The sequence below is a fragment of the Dermacentor variabilis genome, chromosome 1 (genome assembly GCF_050947875.1).
Source record: "Dermacentor variabilis isolate Ectoservices chromosome 1, ASM5094787v1, whole genome shotgun sequence".
Classification (NCBI taxonomy): Eukaryota; Metazoa; Arthropoda; class Arachnida; order Ixodida; family Ixodidae; genus Dermacentor; species Dermacentor variabilis.
The window spans coordinates 158480833-158501028 of NC_134568.1; the positions used below are offsets into that span (position 1 = coordinate 158480833).

The 20196-nt window shown below is 43.2% G+C and overlaps 1 protein-coding gene across 3 annotated transcripts in view; it reads left to right on the top strand.

Moving 5' to 3' along the window:
- The first annotated feature begins 7453 nt into the window (after window positions 1–7453).
- Window positions 7454–20196, top strand: part of Usp20-33 (Ubiquitin specific protease 20/33) — a 90178-nt gene continuing 77435 nt past the window's right edge. The window contains exons 1-6 of one of the 3 annotated variants that reach the window (XM_075698288.1): window positions 7454–7639; window positions 8087–8156; window positions 11571–11708; window positions 11936–12055; window positions 13069–13297; window positions 14624–14693. In XM_075698288.1, the coding sequence (XP_075554403.1) occupies window positions 11628–11708; window positions 11936–12055; window positions 13069–13297; window positions 14624–14693 (500 nt within the window). In that variant the 5' untranslated portion in view covers window positions 7454–7639; window positions 8087–8156; window positions 11571–11627. Of the gene's footprint in view, window positions 7640–8086; window positions 8157–10347; window positions 10474–11568; window positions 11709–11935; window positions 12056–13068; window positions 13298–14623; window positions 14694–20196 lie in introns of those variants that run through there. The other 2 variants (XM_075698281.1, XM_075698274.1) reach the window with 2 other exon arrangements.

Below are 20196 nucleotides of genomic sequence, written 5' to 3' on the forward strand. Positions count from 1 at the left end.
TCTTGAGCTGTACACACCCATTGTCCGATTTCTCGAATATTTGGAAGAAGAGAGTGTGTCATCTGATACTTTATCCAAGGCTTTTCAACTGCTCAGCGCCATCACGAAGCCTGAGTGTGTTGTTTCGCTTCAGATCAGTAGTGGCCTTTTTTCTTTAACACTGCCACTTTGCAAGTTTCTGCAACAAGTTGACTGGGACTTGTATCAAGCATGCGGTCACGTAAAGAATGTTATAGACAATCTTTTCAGAAAAATGGCGACTTCGGAAACAGAATTGAATAATATTATTCCGAACTCGCTATCTTTTCTGGAAATCACAAATGTTGAGATAGCCTTACCATGCATCACCGGAAGGCAGATGCAAAGAAGCAATGTACCTTCTGCTGTTCCCGAAGAATACTACTGGAGGAATGTGTATATGCCTTTGCTGGTGCACTTAGAAAATCAATTAAGAGACCGGTTTGATGCCCATAGGAAAGTTTTGGTTGGGCTTAACATGCTACTGCCGAAATTCTGCGCATCGGCTAGCCTTCTTGCTATTGATGACTCAGTGAAATTTTGGCTTGACGACATTCCTTCGGCTGATGCCATCGAAACAGAGTTGACGCTGTCAAAACGAAAAAAAAAAGGATCGCCCAGCTTGCGCTTTGCAGGCCTTTGGGATGTGTAACAGCAACTTTTTTCCTAACATCCACAGCCTGCTTTCTATCCTGGCGACGTTACCGACGTCGACCCCGGAACGGACTTTCTCGACACTGAGAAGGTTGAAGAGCTTCCTCCGGAATCGTATGAACGAAGACAGATTAATAATAATAATAATAATATTCGGGGTTTTACGTGCCAAAACCACTTTCTGATTATGAGGCACGCCGTAGTGGAGGACTCCGGAAATTTTGACCACCTGGGGTTCTTTAACGTGCGCCTAAATCTAAGCACACGGGTGTTTTCGCATTTCGCCCCCATCGAAATGCGGCCGCCGTGGCCGGGATTCGATCCCGCGACCTCGTGCTCAGCAGCCCAACACCATAGCCACTAAGCAACCACGGCGGGTGAAGACAGATTGATCGGACCATCACTGCTCAGCGACCATCGAGAAATTCAAGTGACCCCGTAACAGGCCCTCACAGACTTTTGCAAGTTGCTGAGAAAGAACTTCCTCGCTTCAACTGCTCTCAATGTTTCAAAAGTCTATTACAAGCTAGACCCAAATAGCTCAAGCTGCAACCCTTCTACGTTGTCCGCGATTCCGAAGAAACTTCTCAGCAAGCAGCATTTGCGAACGGCAACAAAAGGATCTGAGCGTAGGGCAACTTATTTGTTTGCTTCTAAAGATTCATACCTTTCTTGTATCGCGGGGCATTGTGTTATCATGTCAGGAGCCGTCGGTACACAGGGGCGTATCTCGTCAAAAACAAACAGAACCTTGTGAAACACTTAACATATGCGCAAATAATGGGTCCGCACGCCCTTGCAAAGGGCAAACATGTATCATCACCATTTGCGATAAGTACATGCATTCCTCTACAAAGAAATTGCAACTAGCGTTCGGAACTGCAGCAAAAAAACACATTTCGCTGACGCTGGAAAACTATTTTGCTCAACTTCCAGTATAATAGGCACGGTACACGGTAATCGCAGGGAAAAGGCAGTTAGTTTTCGTTCATGAAACATAGGCTGCGATGTCCCTGGCTTCGGTGGTGTTATATTCCAAACTTATTTCTTGCCTTAACGAGAAATTAATTTTAACACACGAGTTTTCTTTCACTTATTTAGGTACAACTAATTTAAAAGTGCCCTGCAATTATTATACGTAAACAATGTGCCTGATTCATAAGAGAAAATAAGCCAGTATAAATATTTCAAAATGGCAGCCATTCTACACACAACAACCCCCTCAGTGGCTATGGTGTTGGGCTGCTGAGCACGAGGTCGCGGGATCGAATCCCGGCCACGGTGGCCGCACTTCAATGGGGCGAAATGCGAAAACACCCGTGTACTTAGATTTATGTGCACGTTAAAGAACCCCAGGTGGTCGAAATTTGCGGAGTCCCCCACTACGGCTTGCCTCATAATCAGAAAGTGGTTTTGGCACGTAAAACCCCATAATATAATCTAACAACAACCCCCCCCCCCCGCCCCGAAAAAATTCCTGGGTACGACCATGCTGGGCTGCAATGATTTTAGGTTTTTATGTTTTGTGCGCACATTGTTTTTTTCCTGTGCATGGCAACTGATACGCAATAAATACTGGTGTTTAGTCGGCACTCTGTTCGTCGTCAACATTTCGTCTCGTCTTTTGGGCCCTGATCGATCCCCTTCCACAAACCATTTCCTTCAGGAAACTCCTATAGTCATCAGCTTTTCCGAAGCACGCGCCTATGAATTGAATTCTGGGGTTTTACGTGCCAAAACCACGATTTGATTACGGGGCACGCCGTAGTAGGGGACTCCGCATTAATTTTTACCACCAGGAAATCTTCAACATGCCCTCATTGCCCGGGACACGGTCGTTTTTGCCCTTCGCCCCCATCGAAATGCGGCCGCCGCGGCCGGGATTTGAAACCGCGACCTCGTGCTTAGCAGCGCAACACCATATCCGCTAAGCCACCACGGCGGGTGACACGCCTGTGGCAGTCACCTGTGGCAGTCTCCTGTGGCACGCGGCCAAGCCTAACCAGCCCGGCTGTGTTGGTACTTATCGCAGTAGTTCCTTGCAGCGCTGTAGAATATGCAGGAATTCAAGATGTGTCCATCCGCGCCACGTCGTCTGCTCGCCATCCTGCCGATCAGCGCTTCCCGAATCGACCTATGCGTTCATGTAATTAGATTAAGGTGCATATGTCAAAGAAGCTCAGGTGGTCAAAATTAATCCGGAGTCTCCCACTACTGCGCGCCTCTTAAACAGATCGTGGTTCTGGCACGTAAAACCTCAGAAGCTTGTGAGACGAAAATATAATCAACAAGAGTATAGGTTTAAAGCTAAGTTACAACCTGCTTCATTACGACTTAATTAGACCAAGTCCGGAAGTGGGTCAACACGGCGTCTCAAAGCAGCCACGAGGGAAGAGTGACAAAATATGTCACGCTCTTGCTTTTTATCATCAACTTGTTGATATGCGTCGTGCGTGACGCACGTGAAATACTATCGTAAGATTGACTATCACTCGTGCGTTTCGTTCCCAAGTCTGTGGCCGAATGGAAACTTACACGCGTTATGCGACGCGCAGCACACACCACTAGCTCGTGTTGGAACGCGAGAAGCATGCATGCGATCTTGGCCAAATCGATATTTGTATTTTAAAAAAGAAAAAAAGAAAAGAAAGCGAAAAAGATCGTGGCTCAATGGTTAGAGCATCGATTTGTTTTGCTGGGAGGCCGAAGTTCGACCCGACCGTATATTTTTTTATTTATTTCAGTGGCCCTCAACGATACGACACAGAAACCGATATATACTTACCTACCGTAAAGTGTCTGGGATGAGCCAAAGAATGTTTCGCATTAAAAACAGCATGCTGGTGAATCGTTTCCTGACATGTTGTGCTACCATGAACACGCCAAACAAAAGCCCAAAACCACTCAGTATTTTTGCCCCTTTTTCCATTCTACTTATCATAGGTTAGCCACGCGTATCCATGGGAGCCGGAAGCACCCTCACCTCGAAAAGTAAAAATAAACTATGGGGTTTAACGTGCGAAAACCACTTTCTAATTGTGAGGCACGCCGTAGTGGGGGACTCCGGAAATTTGGATTAACTGGGGTTCTTTTTATAACGCGCACTTAACTCTAAGTACACGGGTGTTTTCGCATTTCGCCCCCATCGAAACAGGGCAGCTGTAGCCGGATTTCGATCCCGCGACCGCGTGCTTAGCAGCCCAACACCATAGCCACTAAGCAACCACGGCGGGTGACGACAGAAAGAGAGGAAGGAAAGGCAGGAATGTTAACTAAACTTTGTCTGGTTGGATATCCCATGCGTGGGGAGAGGGATGCGTGAAAGGGAGAAGACAAGAAACCAGATCAATCACGTCCCCTAGACAAGGCGCAGTGTGTCTACAGTGCTGCACTCAAAGACTGTTGCCTTCAGGTACGTACGTATATAGAAGCGCTCGTATGGCTTTCTGGGCTGATCACGCACTTCAGTAAAAGGCCGATTGTTCCGCTCAGTAGGGAGTGTTATAAATAGCGCACCCAACCGTCTTTGGTTACCCAAAGTCCCAAGCCCTGCTTGCGTTATTTTGTATACCCTTTTTGCGTTCTTTTGTACTTCGGGTGGTCTGCGCCCCCTAACTACTATATGGTGTACCAGGAAAACTGGTTTTCGGTGACACCAGTGTTGCTATAATTCTTTGAAGCGTGTCGCTAAAGGGAGCCGAAAAAGTCGCAAAATTTTGCTGCACGGTTAGTGAAATGGTCGCTAAAGCTATGAGTGACATAGGCATTTTTGGAACACTATAATATACCGTAGCATGGCGCAAATCATTTACTGGAACGTCTCACGTTTGTATAGGATCCATCTGAGTGAGGAATAAGCACAGAATTTACCGGTGGTGCGTAGTGGGGCTTTTACTTTACCATTTTACTTTTACGCAACCACGGAAGATGACAGCTGGAATCCGGAATTTATCCTGAGATTGGGAGATTCCAAATGCAGCACGATTAAAAAAAGCACAAACAATCTGATTTTCCTAGCACGCAAAGACACTTAATTTGTCCACATTATCCTTGAAAATGTTCCGCTTCTCGGCGTTCCTGAAAGGATAGCAATATTCTCCAAGACGTACAAAGTCGTATATCAACACTGCGATGACGACGTGACCTTTACGCAAGCCAAATACTACACTTCCGCCTCTTTGTCTACCTGAAGGCTCTTCGCAGTTGACTTCAGTACTGAGTACAGACGCAGTACTGATTTGTCCAAAACCAATGCAATAAGAACGCTGAGTGTTCAGGCACGCGTGCTTGAGCCCAGCCGCACCTATGTATATGCTTTTCAGTAGCCGATCTGTCTTATGATTCATTTCTGCATTTTAAATCTCATAATAAAATTTGTAAGTGTCCACCAGTCGAACCTATTTATCAAACTGCACAACCCGAAACTTTAAAGGGGCCCTGAAACACCTTTTTATACATAGTGAGGCAACGTAGCCGATCTGTCGTGGAGCATGCCGTGAACATGTGAGCCAAATAGTATTGCACTACATAAAGAAGGTAATTCACTATCTCCTGTCAAACAGCGCCAAAAGTCGACTGCTCTCGCTTCCGCAATACCGTCATGAGGTGTCATCGAAAGCAGCTGGACCCGCCATCGCTGCTGGCTGATTTCGTGATCGCGAGGGCATTCTCAGTAAAATATTATTTTTAATTTCGAGTGAAATAAATGAAAAAATATGTATGTCTGCGATCTCAAAAAGACAGAAAAATAATTTCATCTTTGCGCTACGCGTAGCTGCGACTGCTACGCGTGGGCTCTGACATGGCAGCGGCGCGCTGCGTAGCGTTACATAGTAGTAGCGTAGTGTTTCAGCGCCCTTTTAAGACCTATTCAAAACGGTTTCTTAAATATTATAAAAAGAACACGCAAGTTGTGAACGCATCTGTGAATCCTATGAAGGCAACCCTTACTTCATCATGGTGACAGAGCCTACGCGTGATACAGCCAATTTCAGTCGCTCACATGTAGTTTTTTAATATTAAAGGGCGTTCTAGAAGGCTATTTTCGAAGCAACCTTCCTCGTTTCACTAAACTGAAAATTTTGTCGCTAAACCTAGCGACAAAATCTCTAAAATGGCAACACTGGTTGGCACAATGGCTTGTTCGCGGTAGTAAAATAAGTCTGGAAGTGAGATGGAGGCATCATTAGGGAGACCCTAGCATCATAAAGTATAATCTCGGTAAACGAAAATCGTTTAATCGAAACTCCCATTTAAATGGAACAGCCGGCTCGCAATTGGTTGGTGCTGTATTTGAACAATGTAGCAAAAACTTTTTTCAAACGGAACCAAAATGTTTGCAACTCCCTACCACCGCAACTAGAGACAACCTCTAAAAGATTTTTTTACAAAAAAGACAGCTAAACAAAATATGATTTTTTTCAGCAACACGTTTTATGTGACGAAAGTGAGCCTTGCTGGACGCGCGACATGGGCCGAGCGTCTAGTTTTCCTTCACATGTTAAATAACGACACAGTCAGTTACGGGTGACTTCTTTGGCTGCCGTTACGAATGTTCGTCGCTCATAATCAAGCAGCTACAAACAGCGCCAATTCCACGCTCGATTTTAGCGCCAATTAAATGAGGTAATTAAGTGCGGAAGATGACTAGCGAAAACAATTTCTGCTATTATTCGGCTATCGGAGCAGGGCACACATCCCTCTAAGTTGACAGGATGCCGATTTGTTGCATGTCAACCGTACTGTAACGATAGCACGACAACGGTCGAAGCACAGATTGACCAGTTCGCGTGCAAGCATTATGTGCGTGCAGCTACGCGATTCGACATCCTTATTTCTTAATTTCTTCTTTTTTTTCATTGCCACTTGGCGAATAATTAGTGTCACCTAATTTTCTGGCAAGTACGCTATATCTACTCGTCTTTATCGGAACATGTATATCCGGTCCCTTGAGCTTCCTTTTGACGATCGCTTCGTCGGTATTTTTGTTAAACGCTGTCCAACTTCGTAACATTGCGACATAACAAAGTTCCAATGGCGCGTCAGGTTTTTCATAGCCTATGAGATTGTGCTGTTCCGCCGCTTTGCTGCCTTTAATTTTGAAGGCCATGCTTTTGACGTACTTTGATATCGCTGTTCGTCCTCAGGTAAGTGGAACTATCCGCACGCGAGCCTAAATGTCCGGGAAAAGCTGAGCCAATTCTACTGAATTGAATGTACGGTTTAAAAGATGTGGATAGTCAAATGCAGGCCAACTTCCAAACACCCGTTGGTATCCCCAGGTATAAAATACACTTGAACCACAGTGACATCAAAGTAGTTTTAACCTTTCACAGGTGAGATCAAAATTTTAGAAGCAGCAGGTGGTGTTCAAAAATGGCGGTCAGACGTCAGCGGTCCTTTCAGCCACCCACAGTACGGCAAAAGCATGGCCTTCGAGATTCACATTTATTACTTGAGGAAGCTGTTGCTAGTAGTAGAAGAAAAACTATTCTGTCATGCACGCAAATGAAAAACAAAACAGCTGTTTTATAGACAAGAAAGCTTAGAAGGTATCAAGTGGCGCCTAAATTACATATTTTTTTAACAATAACATACCACTTGCACAACACATCCCCCAGCGACGGCTTTCTCATAGGCAATAATTTTGTGTATTTCAGGCAACAAAATGAACGTCATAGACGACATGTATTTAACGCCATCTTTAGGTTTCAGGCACACCTCCAATGTTTTCAGGAAACGTCGTTGGCTTTGCTTCGTTGGTTGGCTTGCATCGGATAGTTTCAGGAAGTGCGGCTTTGCCTTTTAGTTTCGACGGCAAATACAAGGAGGATACACTAGGTTACTCAGCACTAGAAACTGGCTGCTTAGGGAGGCGAAAGTTTTCCTTCGTGTTATAGGGCTCGTTGCGTTCTTTTTCTGCTCTGCCAATGGCTTTTACAGCGTGACTAGCTTCATCTAACCTGAGGTAAGAGCAATTGATGTGCCTGAGCTCTGTTATCGAACGAAGAAACGGCGGCGCCCATTGCTTCGCTGACTGGAATGGAACAGCGACCATTCAGGCCCTGAAAACGGTGTCGAGGAATATCATAGCAACACCACGAATTCGTCCCGAGAAACTAGTGCAGCGCCATTCCGACGTTAAGACATTTGTGCAGCAGTCGCACGTGTGGGGTTCTAGTTGCACCGGCGTTTCTTTTTCTTTAAGCGAAAGTGCGGTTCTCTCTCAAAGGGCACGAGCCCGTGTCTGCTCTTAACATCTCTCGGTGTTCGAATTTGTCTTGACCCGCTCAATTAGTAAAGAGAGAGAGAGAGAGAACTGCATTATTTGCTGCTGGTATGACGGGGCGTGCGTTGTAAATATTTCCTGCGTCGAAGAAATAATGTGCAGTGGTCGGCTTTCCTTGTTTTGCAGCGCGTCTACCTGGTTGATTATCGTTCCATAAAGCCTACGGAGCCTCCGCTGAAAAAAAGAAGAAAAAAAGGTATGCATGAGGTTCATTTTTTCTGTTTCATTTGCATGAAATTTTGACCATTTCTCCTGCTCTTCCTCAATGATTAGCGCGCCGCGTCCTTGGGTAGTAACGGCATTCGCACGACAGGAGGCCTTCACTGAGCTGACGCTGAACGTCTTCTGTCTGTCCGTCATGCGCCCCGATCGTGTATAAACAACAGAAGAAGAAAAATGAAGTGCGATTGCAACTGACAGATTGTTTATCATTTATTCATTGTTGAGGCCACTTTCTCCGAATGACATTGAAGTCTAACGAGTGCTTACATGAACACGCGGAGAAGATAACTTCATTTAGCCTATTAATTACGCTTATAGCGTTGCTACTTAAAACTTCAGAATAATATTTATAGGCTCAATATGTGCATACTTAGTAATATTTTATTAACTGTCGGTAGTGTTGTTTGTCTCCGTATACAGAAGTGCACATGTGATATTGCTTCATTCATTCGCAAGTATGCATATGCACTAAGTGGCAATATCAGCAAACGGTAGGGTGAGTTTTACTCCTTTTTCCTAATTCACAGTGGCTAGGCACTTGTTTTGTCTGTTCCATAAACTTTATTGCTGCTATAAAATCTACGAATGAGAAATTGAAATGCTGGAGTATAGTACTCTTGCGAAATATATAATGTTGGCCCATCATCAGTTGTGGTTGTATACATCTATATGAACTTTATTTATGTAGAGTTATGTGGTAGCACAGAGCTAGTTATTTGTTGTAAAATCATAGTAAACTGGCACACCAAAGTTGCAGTGGCCTAGTTCACACAATTTTTCTTTGTCACAGTGTTGCACTACTGAATGATTTAAACAACAGAACTTTGACATGTCTGGTATATTGAGCAAACAACCTCATAGCTGCATTTTATTTGTATAATTGCTATACTTACCAAATAAAAGCCATATTGACATATAGTTACATAAGCCAGACATGCTACTATACATACAATATGTGAGGACATGGAAAGTGTATGCCTTATACAGGTGCCACATGGTGCACTTTTGATCGTGATCAAGCCTGATCCGGATCTAACTTCAGCCACAATTGGTTCCTTTGCTTAAGCTCTGCAAGGGAGCCAATCGCGGTCGAGAATATCTATCCGTATCAGGCTTGATCACGATCGATAGTGGTCATGTGACACCGGTATTAGTCTGACGCCTAACTGAACACATGATTGAGGTGTCCTCAATTTCCTGATTGTTCCATCTAAATGTCGCTTCATCTGCCTTGAACATGCACAATTAGAGCGTGTTCTACTGCATACAAAAGACTTGGCATATTAAAGCAAAGCATTCTTTACCTCTTCCTTCGACTTTTGCGCTGCTGCTGCTGTTTCCTTGCATGCGGCGGCGGGGGTGGTGGTTCAGAGTGTGCATATGCATAGCATGAGCGTGGCAGAGAAGATAAGGGACGTGCACCACATCGAATGTGCATAATGCCCTCTGAAGCTTCCTGGGGATCGCCAAAATACCCTCTTGACAGCCGAGATTATCTGTGAGCTCCCCCTCCCCCCCTCCCGCAGAAGCATTTGGGTAGAACCAACATGAAACTTTTGGCACTCTTCACCTGCAATTCGCATACATGGGGGGAGGGCAGGAGAGGGAAAAGGCAATGTGAGGAGGAGCGGTAATGCGACTACTTAAGTGCCTCTATGCGTGTGCCCCCGAGGCACCTTAGCTACTACTAGACATCGCAGCGGTTGCGGACGAACTGGATAAATTTAATTTCAAGGTACGGTATGGTATGTTTATGCTGTTTCTGTAAAATAAACACCATGCAAATTTAAGGGACATCTGATGCACGACGTGCAGACTCAAAGCCGCATTAAATGCAACGTAGTGTCTAGGTGATATCGTAGCGCCGTTGTGTCTAGACGTCACACTTCAGTTCAACACTTCTGTGCCCACCATGTTACCCTTGCAGCTATGGTATTGCTCAAGGTCATGCGTACAAACCCAACAGCGGCAGCCATATTTCAACGGGAGCGAAATACAAAAACGCTCGTGTACTAAGGTTTAGGTGCCCGTTAAAGAATTCCAGAGGTCAAAATTAATCTGTAGTCTGCCACTGTGGTGCGCCTTATAATGTGATTGCTGCTTAAGCACATACAGTCCCATAATTCAAGTAAAGTTTAGCACTTCTGCCCCAATACTATGTGCAGTGTGAGGCAATGACAGTACAACCTTCTCGGAGGCTATGAACAGTGGTGCACGACGACGCCTCAAGCAAACGCATCTCACTGTGTGTTCTGTGTACTATGAAGACAGACAGCAGGGATCCATGCTAAGTAACATTTACCATCAACTCGCCACTCTAATATTGTACTAAATGCTGAAGAAATGAAACAGTCATCATCATCATCACTAATTATTATCAAAGCAAACAACACAGAAAACTTTGCCTACATCGGTTCCCGCAGTGTGTGGGATGCGCATAATTTTTTATATTTCCTTTAACATCCTACATTTGTGCACAATGCAGTGGCTGCAGTTTGACTACTGGTAGAAGTCTGCTGATATTCACTACTTCATCCATGCTAATAACGGCAAATTTGCTAGCCTAATTTAACTAATCAGTTTTACGAGCCATGAATCAGTTATGCAAGCTTTTCAACACAACCCTTTCATTTCCTTAGCTTGCTCTTTAACTCAGTAGCAAGCGTAATAGCATCAGCTACATTGAAAATATGTAAATGGCAATAACTTTACGGTTCTTGTTAACTCACACATTTCCTTAAGTGTTACATTTATGCAGAGTTTTTAACTAGAAACTCTTCAACTGAAATAAAGCACCTAATCATACAATTTCTAGAAGAATGTTTTTACCTTAGGGACATTTTTTTGCACTGTGAACAAAATATTTAAACAGTTGAAGGAAAGGAAGATTGGTTGCACAGCACGCAACTACAAGCGCATGAAATAATATGCAACTTCCCTGTGTGCAATAGGATTTTTTATCTTCTAGAATTTATTGTGGCACACCTCAATGAGTCACTTGTGGAATGCTTGATTCTCAGATTATTTTCATGTTTTTTGAGAGAAAACTTCAACAATTACTTTATTTGGTTCCTCCACATGTCATTCATGTAAGCTTGACATTCAACTGGTATCTCTCTAAACCTCATATTGAATAAAAATTTGGCATATTGGTTGCTTAATTGCAAAATGCATAATGTGATTTCTTTGTAGATCTGTTCGTATTTGTCAAAATGTTTATTTGGCTGGGTATACTCATAAAGCACTTCTCGTTTATGCAGCCAAAATTATGTTCACAAGTTCACAAATATGAGTTAACATGCACATAATATTCTGGAACCTCTGGCATGTTTTTGCAATTCCTTCTCAGTACTTGAAGGGCTTAGAAAAAGCATTGTCTTGTCTCTAGTTTGCAGTGATGCAGCTGGACATCAGGTGCAGACCTTGAGGCTGCTGGAGAGACATCATGGCAGCCCCACTCAGTGCGTGTCCGCATGTCACCACTGTTGGGGACTTTACCAAGGAGGATATTGCACGCAAGCAGGAGGTAAGCGTTAAGCTCTTGCTTGCTGGGCAGAACTGGTCTGCTACTTAGTGCTAGCTGATGCTACGTGCTAACTGTGAAATTCTATCTCAGTTCTAGTTCTTAAAACAAGCAGCTGAATCACCATAGTAGCAAGCTGGGATGTGTCATTTCAGCATTTGCCTGTGTAGTGCATGGAAAGGAGAGTACTACTTCAGAAATCCCTAACCGACATTACTTTGCATGTGCAGCAATGGCGCTGTGAATCATGCGGAGCCAGTGGGCCCAGTCTGTGGGCCTGCCTGTACCGGGACTGCTTATATGTGGGTTGTGGCGAGGCATTTAAGGACCACAGCACTCAACATTTCCAGGTGGGCTTTTGCATATGTAGTGCTATTTAGAATGTGTTGAAATCCTTGCATCTGTCTGTAGGGCCAAGCATGCTTTCTAGCACAAGCTTAAGGTTGACTGCTGATAGCACTTTTGTAATGTTATATTTCTAATTGTAGCTGCAGCTGCTGTGTAATAGTGGCAAATTGAAATCACTTGCATTAGCTGAAACAGCTGTGCAGTCCAGGTTTCATTCAAAAAGGCCTGATAGTGCCTGCACAAAACCTCTGCCACATCTTGTGCAAAGAAAAAGTGCCATAAATTGTCTCCATGGCATTGCACTCTTTTCAAGTTAATGGCTCTGTGTAGTTCATGAATTCTGTGCTGAGGAATAGGGTGGCAAAATGCAGGTAGACTTGATAAGTCTGTATGTACTATGCAAGTACAGCCAATAGTTTAGTTCCACTTATGATATGAAAGCAGCAAGTGCATATTAGTCAGCTTTTCCTTGTTCTATTGACATATGCCAAATGCACAGAATTGAGACTTTATCTAATTTAGTGTTTCCACATCCACTCAATGCTAGCACTTCTAGCCCCATATCTAAAACATAATTTAGGCAAAAGATGATCTCAGTGGCAATCTCTGTGCCAAATTATAGTGCAAACAAAGCAATATATCGCAAAGAAACATTCGTTTATATGTGAACAGGCTGCATCATTCTAAGCTTTTTCTGACCACTCTCCTTAATGCTCCTATGTTCTACCATCAGTGAAGCTGGAAGATTTGCATAGATTGTGGTCATTTTTTAGTTGCCAATTAAACCTTAAATACCTTTATGTGTACACAGGTCAAAGCCTGACCTTTTTAGTATGTAAGCTTCATATCTTCTGCCAGAAGTAATTGTAGGGCTGACCACAATAAATTTGATCTATTGCTCAACATGTATCTGTATGTATATTGTGGCTTCTTTATTTCCATAACAACTGCTTTGGCATGACTAGTTGTGGTGTGTCAAATAATTAGTAAGGATGTTCACCTTTGACTTCAACAGGGCTGCTGTGAGCACTCAGTGACACTGAACTTGAGTACGCTGAGGGTTTGGTGCTACCTCTGTGAAAGTGAAGTCTTCCTGGAGAACAATCGACCTCCACTGCTGGGAGCATCACCTCGCATTAGCAATCAACCAGCCGGCCACACACGCAGAGCAGCTGCTGCTACTGCCTGTACCACTGCCGACTCTGATGACGAAGCAGACCGGGAAAACAGCCTCAAACCAAGAGGTCAGCCTCAATTACCTTTGTCACATACTTAAGGCATATTGTACTTGTCATTTCAGAGTGCTCTGGTAGTGCCACAAGAGCTCTCTGAAATAGCAACTAAGCTTTAGAGCAAGCACCAGTGGTGATAATTAGGCCTTATTATTGCTACTATACATGCTTACTCTTGTAATGCAGCTTTAGAACAGTCTCACTACTTTTGTAGCACGGTCAGAGCACCCTGAAACAATCAGTCGAATTTTTAAGCACATCATCAAAACTGTGCATCAGATTAACCTTTACATTTTGCTTTGGTTGTTCTAGTTGTGTGTATGTTATACAGGCTTGGTGAAGAAAAAGTCGGACATTATAGAGGCAGTTTCACGTCGTGGACGTGCCTGCAGTCAAAAATGCAATCTGATAACAAGTGCATGTATGCACATTCATATAGCAGGGCAGGACAGGGCATACAGTGGGCACCTGTCAGCCTTGTTCTTCCACTTCCTGGCAGGAGAGTAGGTCCACATTCGGGTAGATAGCCTAGCATGGGCCAAGCAGTGTGCAGGCAGTGCATGCACTTTGTCAAAAGTATACAGGCTACATTGCCTATTATCACCAGGCTGAGTATAGGCTTTGTTAGGGAGTTCCTGTGGTGTGCCAAAAGTTCTAAGGTCCTGGGGAATGAAAAGAACTCTTGTACTCACCATCCAGAAGTATGGAGTGTCAAGACACATCAGGAACAACACAACGCAGCCAAATGGTGTGTATTGTGAATGCACAGAGTATCTTGTATACGTGTCACAAAGGCTGTATATGCTGTCTAGTAAAATTTTTTTACTTTTACTTTTCCCTTTGTTTTTTTTCCACAAAGACACCAGTATTATGTAAATATTTACCAGCTCCTGGCCCTTTGTGGTAATTATACAGTCTACCCGCTATGGGTGACTCTGTGATATGGCATTCGGCTGCACATGCTTTAAAAAAAAATGAGTCGCGTGCCACACTTCTTCGTCGTCCTCTGTTCCTGCTCTAAACCAACAAATGATGCTTGCAGCCTGTCATTGTTGGATGAAGGCATTTAACCACAAAGTGTGTGCTCATTGCTGAAACTCTGCTCCTTCACCCCCTCCCCTCCCAGGTATGTTGGGTGTCTGTAGACCAGAGTTTAAGAACTGTTGCACTAGAGAGTTGAGTTAAGGCTTTGCATCAAACAAGTGTGCTGCAGTTTTTGCTTATGTTGGCTTATCTACTAGTATGTTTACTAGTAATTATTGTTTTTGAGAGTGAAGTCTCAGTGCTTTGCATATTCTTGAATGCAATTAAGTCACTGAAAAGTGTTCTTTCCTGTAGGACTTACTGGCCTGCAGAACCTGGGCAATACCTGTTATATGAATGCAGCACTTCAAGCTCTTTCAAACTGGTGAGTCTTGGAAGGCGACACTCAAGTGATGTCCCACTAATTTACAGTTTAATTAAGTGGACTTGTAGGGGCTTGTAGTAATGCAAACTGCATCCAGCTAGCTGGGGGGAATCGAGGTGTGTAACTAGCCCTTCTCATAGATGAGGTTGTCATCTCATAGATAAGGGCAAATATGCCCTAAGTGAAGTTATCAGTGAATTCAGTATGTTGTCTGAACATAGGTACCAGCCTTGTGACAGTCATTACCCTAGGCAACAGGCTCATCGAAACATTGCAAAGCCTCATGTGGCTGTAGGCAGAATTGACGTTAGTGATTTGCCTTTCAAAACCACATATGGCAAAAAGTACCAGGTAGGTTGTAGGTGATAGGGCATGCCCGTCATGCTTTACCTATCTTTTTTAGGGAATGGGCTTCCCTTTGGGAGTAATAGAATGTGAAAGGACACTGCGTGGGAAATGAGTCTGCAATTCAGGGCAGCGCAAACTGGATTTCAAAGCAAGTCTATCATGCCATGGCACAGTCTAGTGCCATGGCACAGACTGCCATGCCTCGTGCTGTAATTCACAAGGATTCTCATCATGCTTTATCACAGTGTGTATTTGGATTTTCACATTATGGATGTGCATGGATGCAGTGTGCATGTGTACCTGAATTCACACCACATTTCCTTGTGTCAATGGGAATATCTGTGATGTAAGCATGAGGCTCTTGATTATGTTAACATCAGTAATAGTTGCAAGGCATTCATCTTATACTCACTGCTTATACTGTAGCAGATTGAAGGAGCCCTACAACACTTCTTTAGCATTGCCAAATGAACTTGCTTTTTTTTTTAAACCACCAGCTTCGAAACCTCTTGGTTTTGAGTAACCACACCACTTTCAACAGAGTGCCAAGGAACCCCTGCCCTCTTCCTTAATTGACGTGCGTCTGCACAGCCTCTCAAATGTGTCAATTGAGGGATTACGGTAGGTCCTCACTTGTGGAAATAAGCATGCACAAGGCGCCACGCTTAAGAACATGCACCGCGTTCCAAAGGCTACACCATAATCGCCCTGCAGAGAATTCTTGCCACGAAAGCGCCTTTCACGGCGCATGTATTTAAGAGCGCCACCTTGCACACACCTATTTCTGCAAATGAGGATGTACCTTTACATGCAGTATGCTGTATCCCCTTCAGGCACTGTGTCCACAATTGTACGCACCAAGGTAATGCATCAAAAGCACTAATGAAAATATTTAAGATTCCACGTATATCTTGAAACACTTCTGATTGGACCTGTGCGGCACGCTTGTATATTTGAAGGAAGGTTAAAACTGTGCAAAAAAAAGATGAGAACAAGTGGAAGGCACAGACAACACACCACGAGCACAGACTGCAAACTGTTTACAGTATTCTTGATAATCAAAGCATAGGCTATTTCAAGCAAAATTCCAGGCACGTGACCACATCATCACTCGCACTTGTGCAGATAACATAAAAGTGAATTCTGCAGACTGTGTAACACTGCTTGCACCAAATAAACATGAGGGAAAAGAATGTGAACCAATCTATACTACGCACAAAAAATTGAGCAGACAAAAGAAACGAAGACGGCACATGTCTTAACAGTAACCAAAGTGTAAGTGATAAGCAAGGGAATGAAAAGGCGCGATGTCACCTATAAAACATGGTTAAAACAAGGTCAACATGTGTGACGTAAAAAAGGAGATGAAAGACAATAAAGATGTCAGAATGAAAAAAAAAAAACTATCAACTGAAGTAAAGACAGAAGGTAACATTACTGAAGGCCTGAAAACTTCTGAAAATGGCATGAGGGAAGAGTAATAAAACAATAAGATATGATGCTCAGCCTGAACTTGTAAGCAAATATATTTAGGGAAAAACTGAACAAACTGCATATGAAGGTTACAGATTTTTTCAAGTGGCTTCCCAGAAAAGCAATTTCTTCCTGTAAAAGCGAAACATACTGCATACTGACACACTTGTCGTTAGATTTTATTACGTGAAATGCTTCAACAATCTCCCTTCCAGTCTGGTCTCTTAACCTGAACAAAAAGATTGTGTTTACCAAGATCGGTTTGCCAGGAGTTTTTTGCATACCCTCACCTTTACCTTTGCATCCTGGGCTAAGGTGCCTCCTGCGTTCTTTACATTCCAGTTATATCCACGTGCCCTTTCATTGAAACACCTACCTGTTTGTCCGATATAGAACCTGTCGCAGGTGAGGGGAATTAGATAAACAACTTCCCAAATACACACGGTGAACTGCTTATCATGCTTCGTTGTGCACTGAGGCCTACTCTTACTTTCTTGTGTCACTAAAGGGCACACTCTGCTAAGTTACGCGGAACTGAGAAGACGACCTTAACTCCATAATGGCTCGCCACTTTCTTAATGTTGTGCGAAATGTAGGGCATAACCTGCAGTTTATCTTTCTTGAAAGTCTCTTTGTTTTTTGCAATCTTTAAGTTCCTAATGTTATGTAAAATGCAATGAATGTGTGACATAACCTGCAATTTATCTTTCTTGAAGGTCACTTTCTGTTTTTTGCAGCCTTTAAAGGAGTACTGACACAAAATTTTGATGCGGAGATTACACATGAGACCGATTTATGTGGGCACACATACATCATCTGCAAAATATCAACGGCAAATATAGCTTAGAACATATTTCAAATCAATTTTAAAGTGCATGCATGCAGCCAACCGCAAAACGCAGCACCTCATGGCATCGACATCAAGGAAGGATTGTAAACAACCAAGAAAACGCTACTTCACGAATTTTCATTGGCTGCCATGCTGCTTGCTTGTGCTCTTCTTCTCAGTTGTTGCTTATAGTGGGATGCTCTCCGTGTCTTTTCACCGGCAGAATATACCGTATACACGCTGCTGCTAAATAACATGCAGGCCACGATGTTCAATGCCAATTTGTCGCGTCTTACCATTGAACGTGGCTGATGCGAGGGTCTTGAGGTTCGTCATCGCTGTCGCCAGCCACGATATCCGAGTCTCTGCTTTCTAGTGAGTCGAATTGAAAGTGATTGGCCATGTCTAATACGGCGGCGACTACCGCCTGCAGGAAATCATTGCTGCTGGACGACGAAAACGAGGACGACAATGGTGGTGAGGACATCGCAAAGAGTGCAGCTGTAGCAGACAAACTAGCAACACAAAGCTCACGCGCCAGTGTGCATGCTGGCTTGTGTGTCACAGCATATGTCAGAGGTTTTTGCGATCACGTGCCCAGCTGTGTTTACATTCCCTCTCTGGCACATCTCGTTGCTCTCTGAAACCGAAACTCTGACTGGTAACTACCTGTCGCACTCTGAAGTAAATGAGGTTTCGTGCCGTGATTACTGGGTCATTAGCTACTTCAAGTACTAAAGCAAAAAAAAAACCAGATCGAAATTTTTTGTGTCAGTACTTCATTAAGATTCTTTGTTGTCTTTTGTCCCCCATTTTTACGTCACTCGTGTTGGCCTTGTTTAACCCACATTTTATAGGTGCCATCGCACTTTTTCATTGCCTTATCAGCTACACTTCGGTTACTTTTAAGACATGTGCCATCTTTGCTTCTTTTGTCTGCTCAATTTTTTGTCGGTAACATAAATTGGTTCACGTTTTTTTCCCTCATGTTTATTCGGCGCAAGCAATGTTACACAGTTAGTCTGCAGAATTCAATCTTATGTTATTTGTGCAAGTGTGAGTGACAGTGTGGCCACGTGCCTCGGATCTTGCTTGAAATAGCCTATGCTTTGATTTTCAAGAAAAAACTGTTTGCAGTCTGTGCTTGTGGCGTGTTTTGTGTTCCTTCCGCTTGTCCTAGCTTTTACGTGCAGTTTTAACATTCCTTCAAGTATGAACCTGCCAGTCAGCAAGAACATCCTACGCTTGTCTAATACTAGATGTCTTCCTTTAGCTGCACAAAATTGTTAAAAATCGCCTCTGGCAGGATAGCACGATTGTAACCCTTGAACTAAATTACTTGATGGGGGGCCATTACTTCTATGAAAAATAAAAATTCATTATTTAATAATTCACATAATTACACAAACTCTTTAATTAGCTTACGGCGCATATTTCAATTTAGGAATTGTGGCCGGGGAGTTCTCAGTGCATATCTCCTTGGAACAAATTGTCAGGGCTACAACGGTTTCAGGATATTAATTTTCAAATTGTCCAACAAAATTCACTAGCTTTCCACTTACTTTCATGCTTCAATGCATAAAACATTTTCTTAAAAAATTAAGTGGAACAACAATGCAACAATGCCGCATATTTCGAAACTTGTGCCATCCTCATGATTCGTTCCAAGTGGATATGCCTTGCAAACTCGCTAGCTATGATTTGTAGATTGAAATATGTGCCATAATGTAAATAATTGAAATGTTAATTTATGTTATTATATTAACTAAGTATTTTGATTTTGCATATAAGTAATGCCCGTGTCATTGAGTAATATTGCTCAAGGGCTACAGTTGTGCTATCTGCCTTAGGCAATTTTGAAAAATTTGGTGCAGCTAAAAAACAAATACCCATATATGCGAAGTGATTAAGTAAAATGAGATGGATGGTTGACGTCAGTTGGATGGTTGGCGTCAGTATTGCTTTATTTAAAGGGTTCACTTCATTCATTGTTTTGAACGATTCTTTACATTGGGTATATTCTTCAAGTTGCTGGATAGCTGCTTTCCAAGTATGCTAGATAGCTGTTTTCCAAATAGTTGTTCTTATCTGACATTCCTGCAGAGATTTTTCTGTAATCTTTACAAAAACTGGCCGTCGCCCTGTAGAGCCACTCAGGATTTTTCTTCTTCTGAACACAATAGCCTTGGCCAGATTTCTTTACGTCATAACTAAACAGTGCCATCTGGTAGAACCCATGCCCTATCATATATTGTAAGCAAAAAGCTTTTAGGTTATTGCCTGCACTACATTTATTCAGTCCAAAGATGAATTATGCATCATTTGTATATTAAACAAAAAAGTTATTCTTCATTGAGAAACTACTCAAAGGAAAGCTGTTCAACTTTTTGGCAAATGCAAACCGTTTGACTCCCCTACCCAACTTATGAAAGCAAATGTCACTCCACACTAGAGTTATGAAGGAAACAAAGTTGTACAGTAAAACCTCATTAAGCCGTACCCGCTTAAACAGTAGTTTCGTGTTAAAAGTAGTAAAGTAAAATCCCCGACTCAGCGGCCATTGAACATAATGTGTTCTGTATCCGCATAAACCGTACCAGTTTATTGCATACATATCGGTTAACACATAGTGTTTCCACTTTTCGTCGCACAAACACGGCGTTGCGTCGTCTCCATCGGGTGGCCTGGCAGAACAGCAAGCCTCAGAGATCAGAACGGCCTCCAAGCGCCCTCTGCATTTGCGCGTGAAGCCACATCAACATCATTTCGGAGCCGGGGCAGAGAGCATTGTGGCATCTTGCAAGCGAGAACTCGCGTCATACCGAAACTCGAATAAAAGAGACGCGGGGTGCT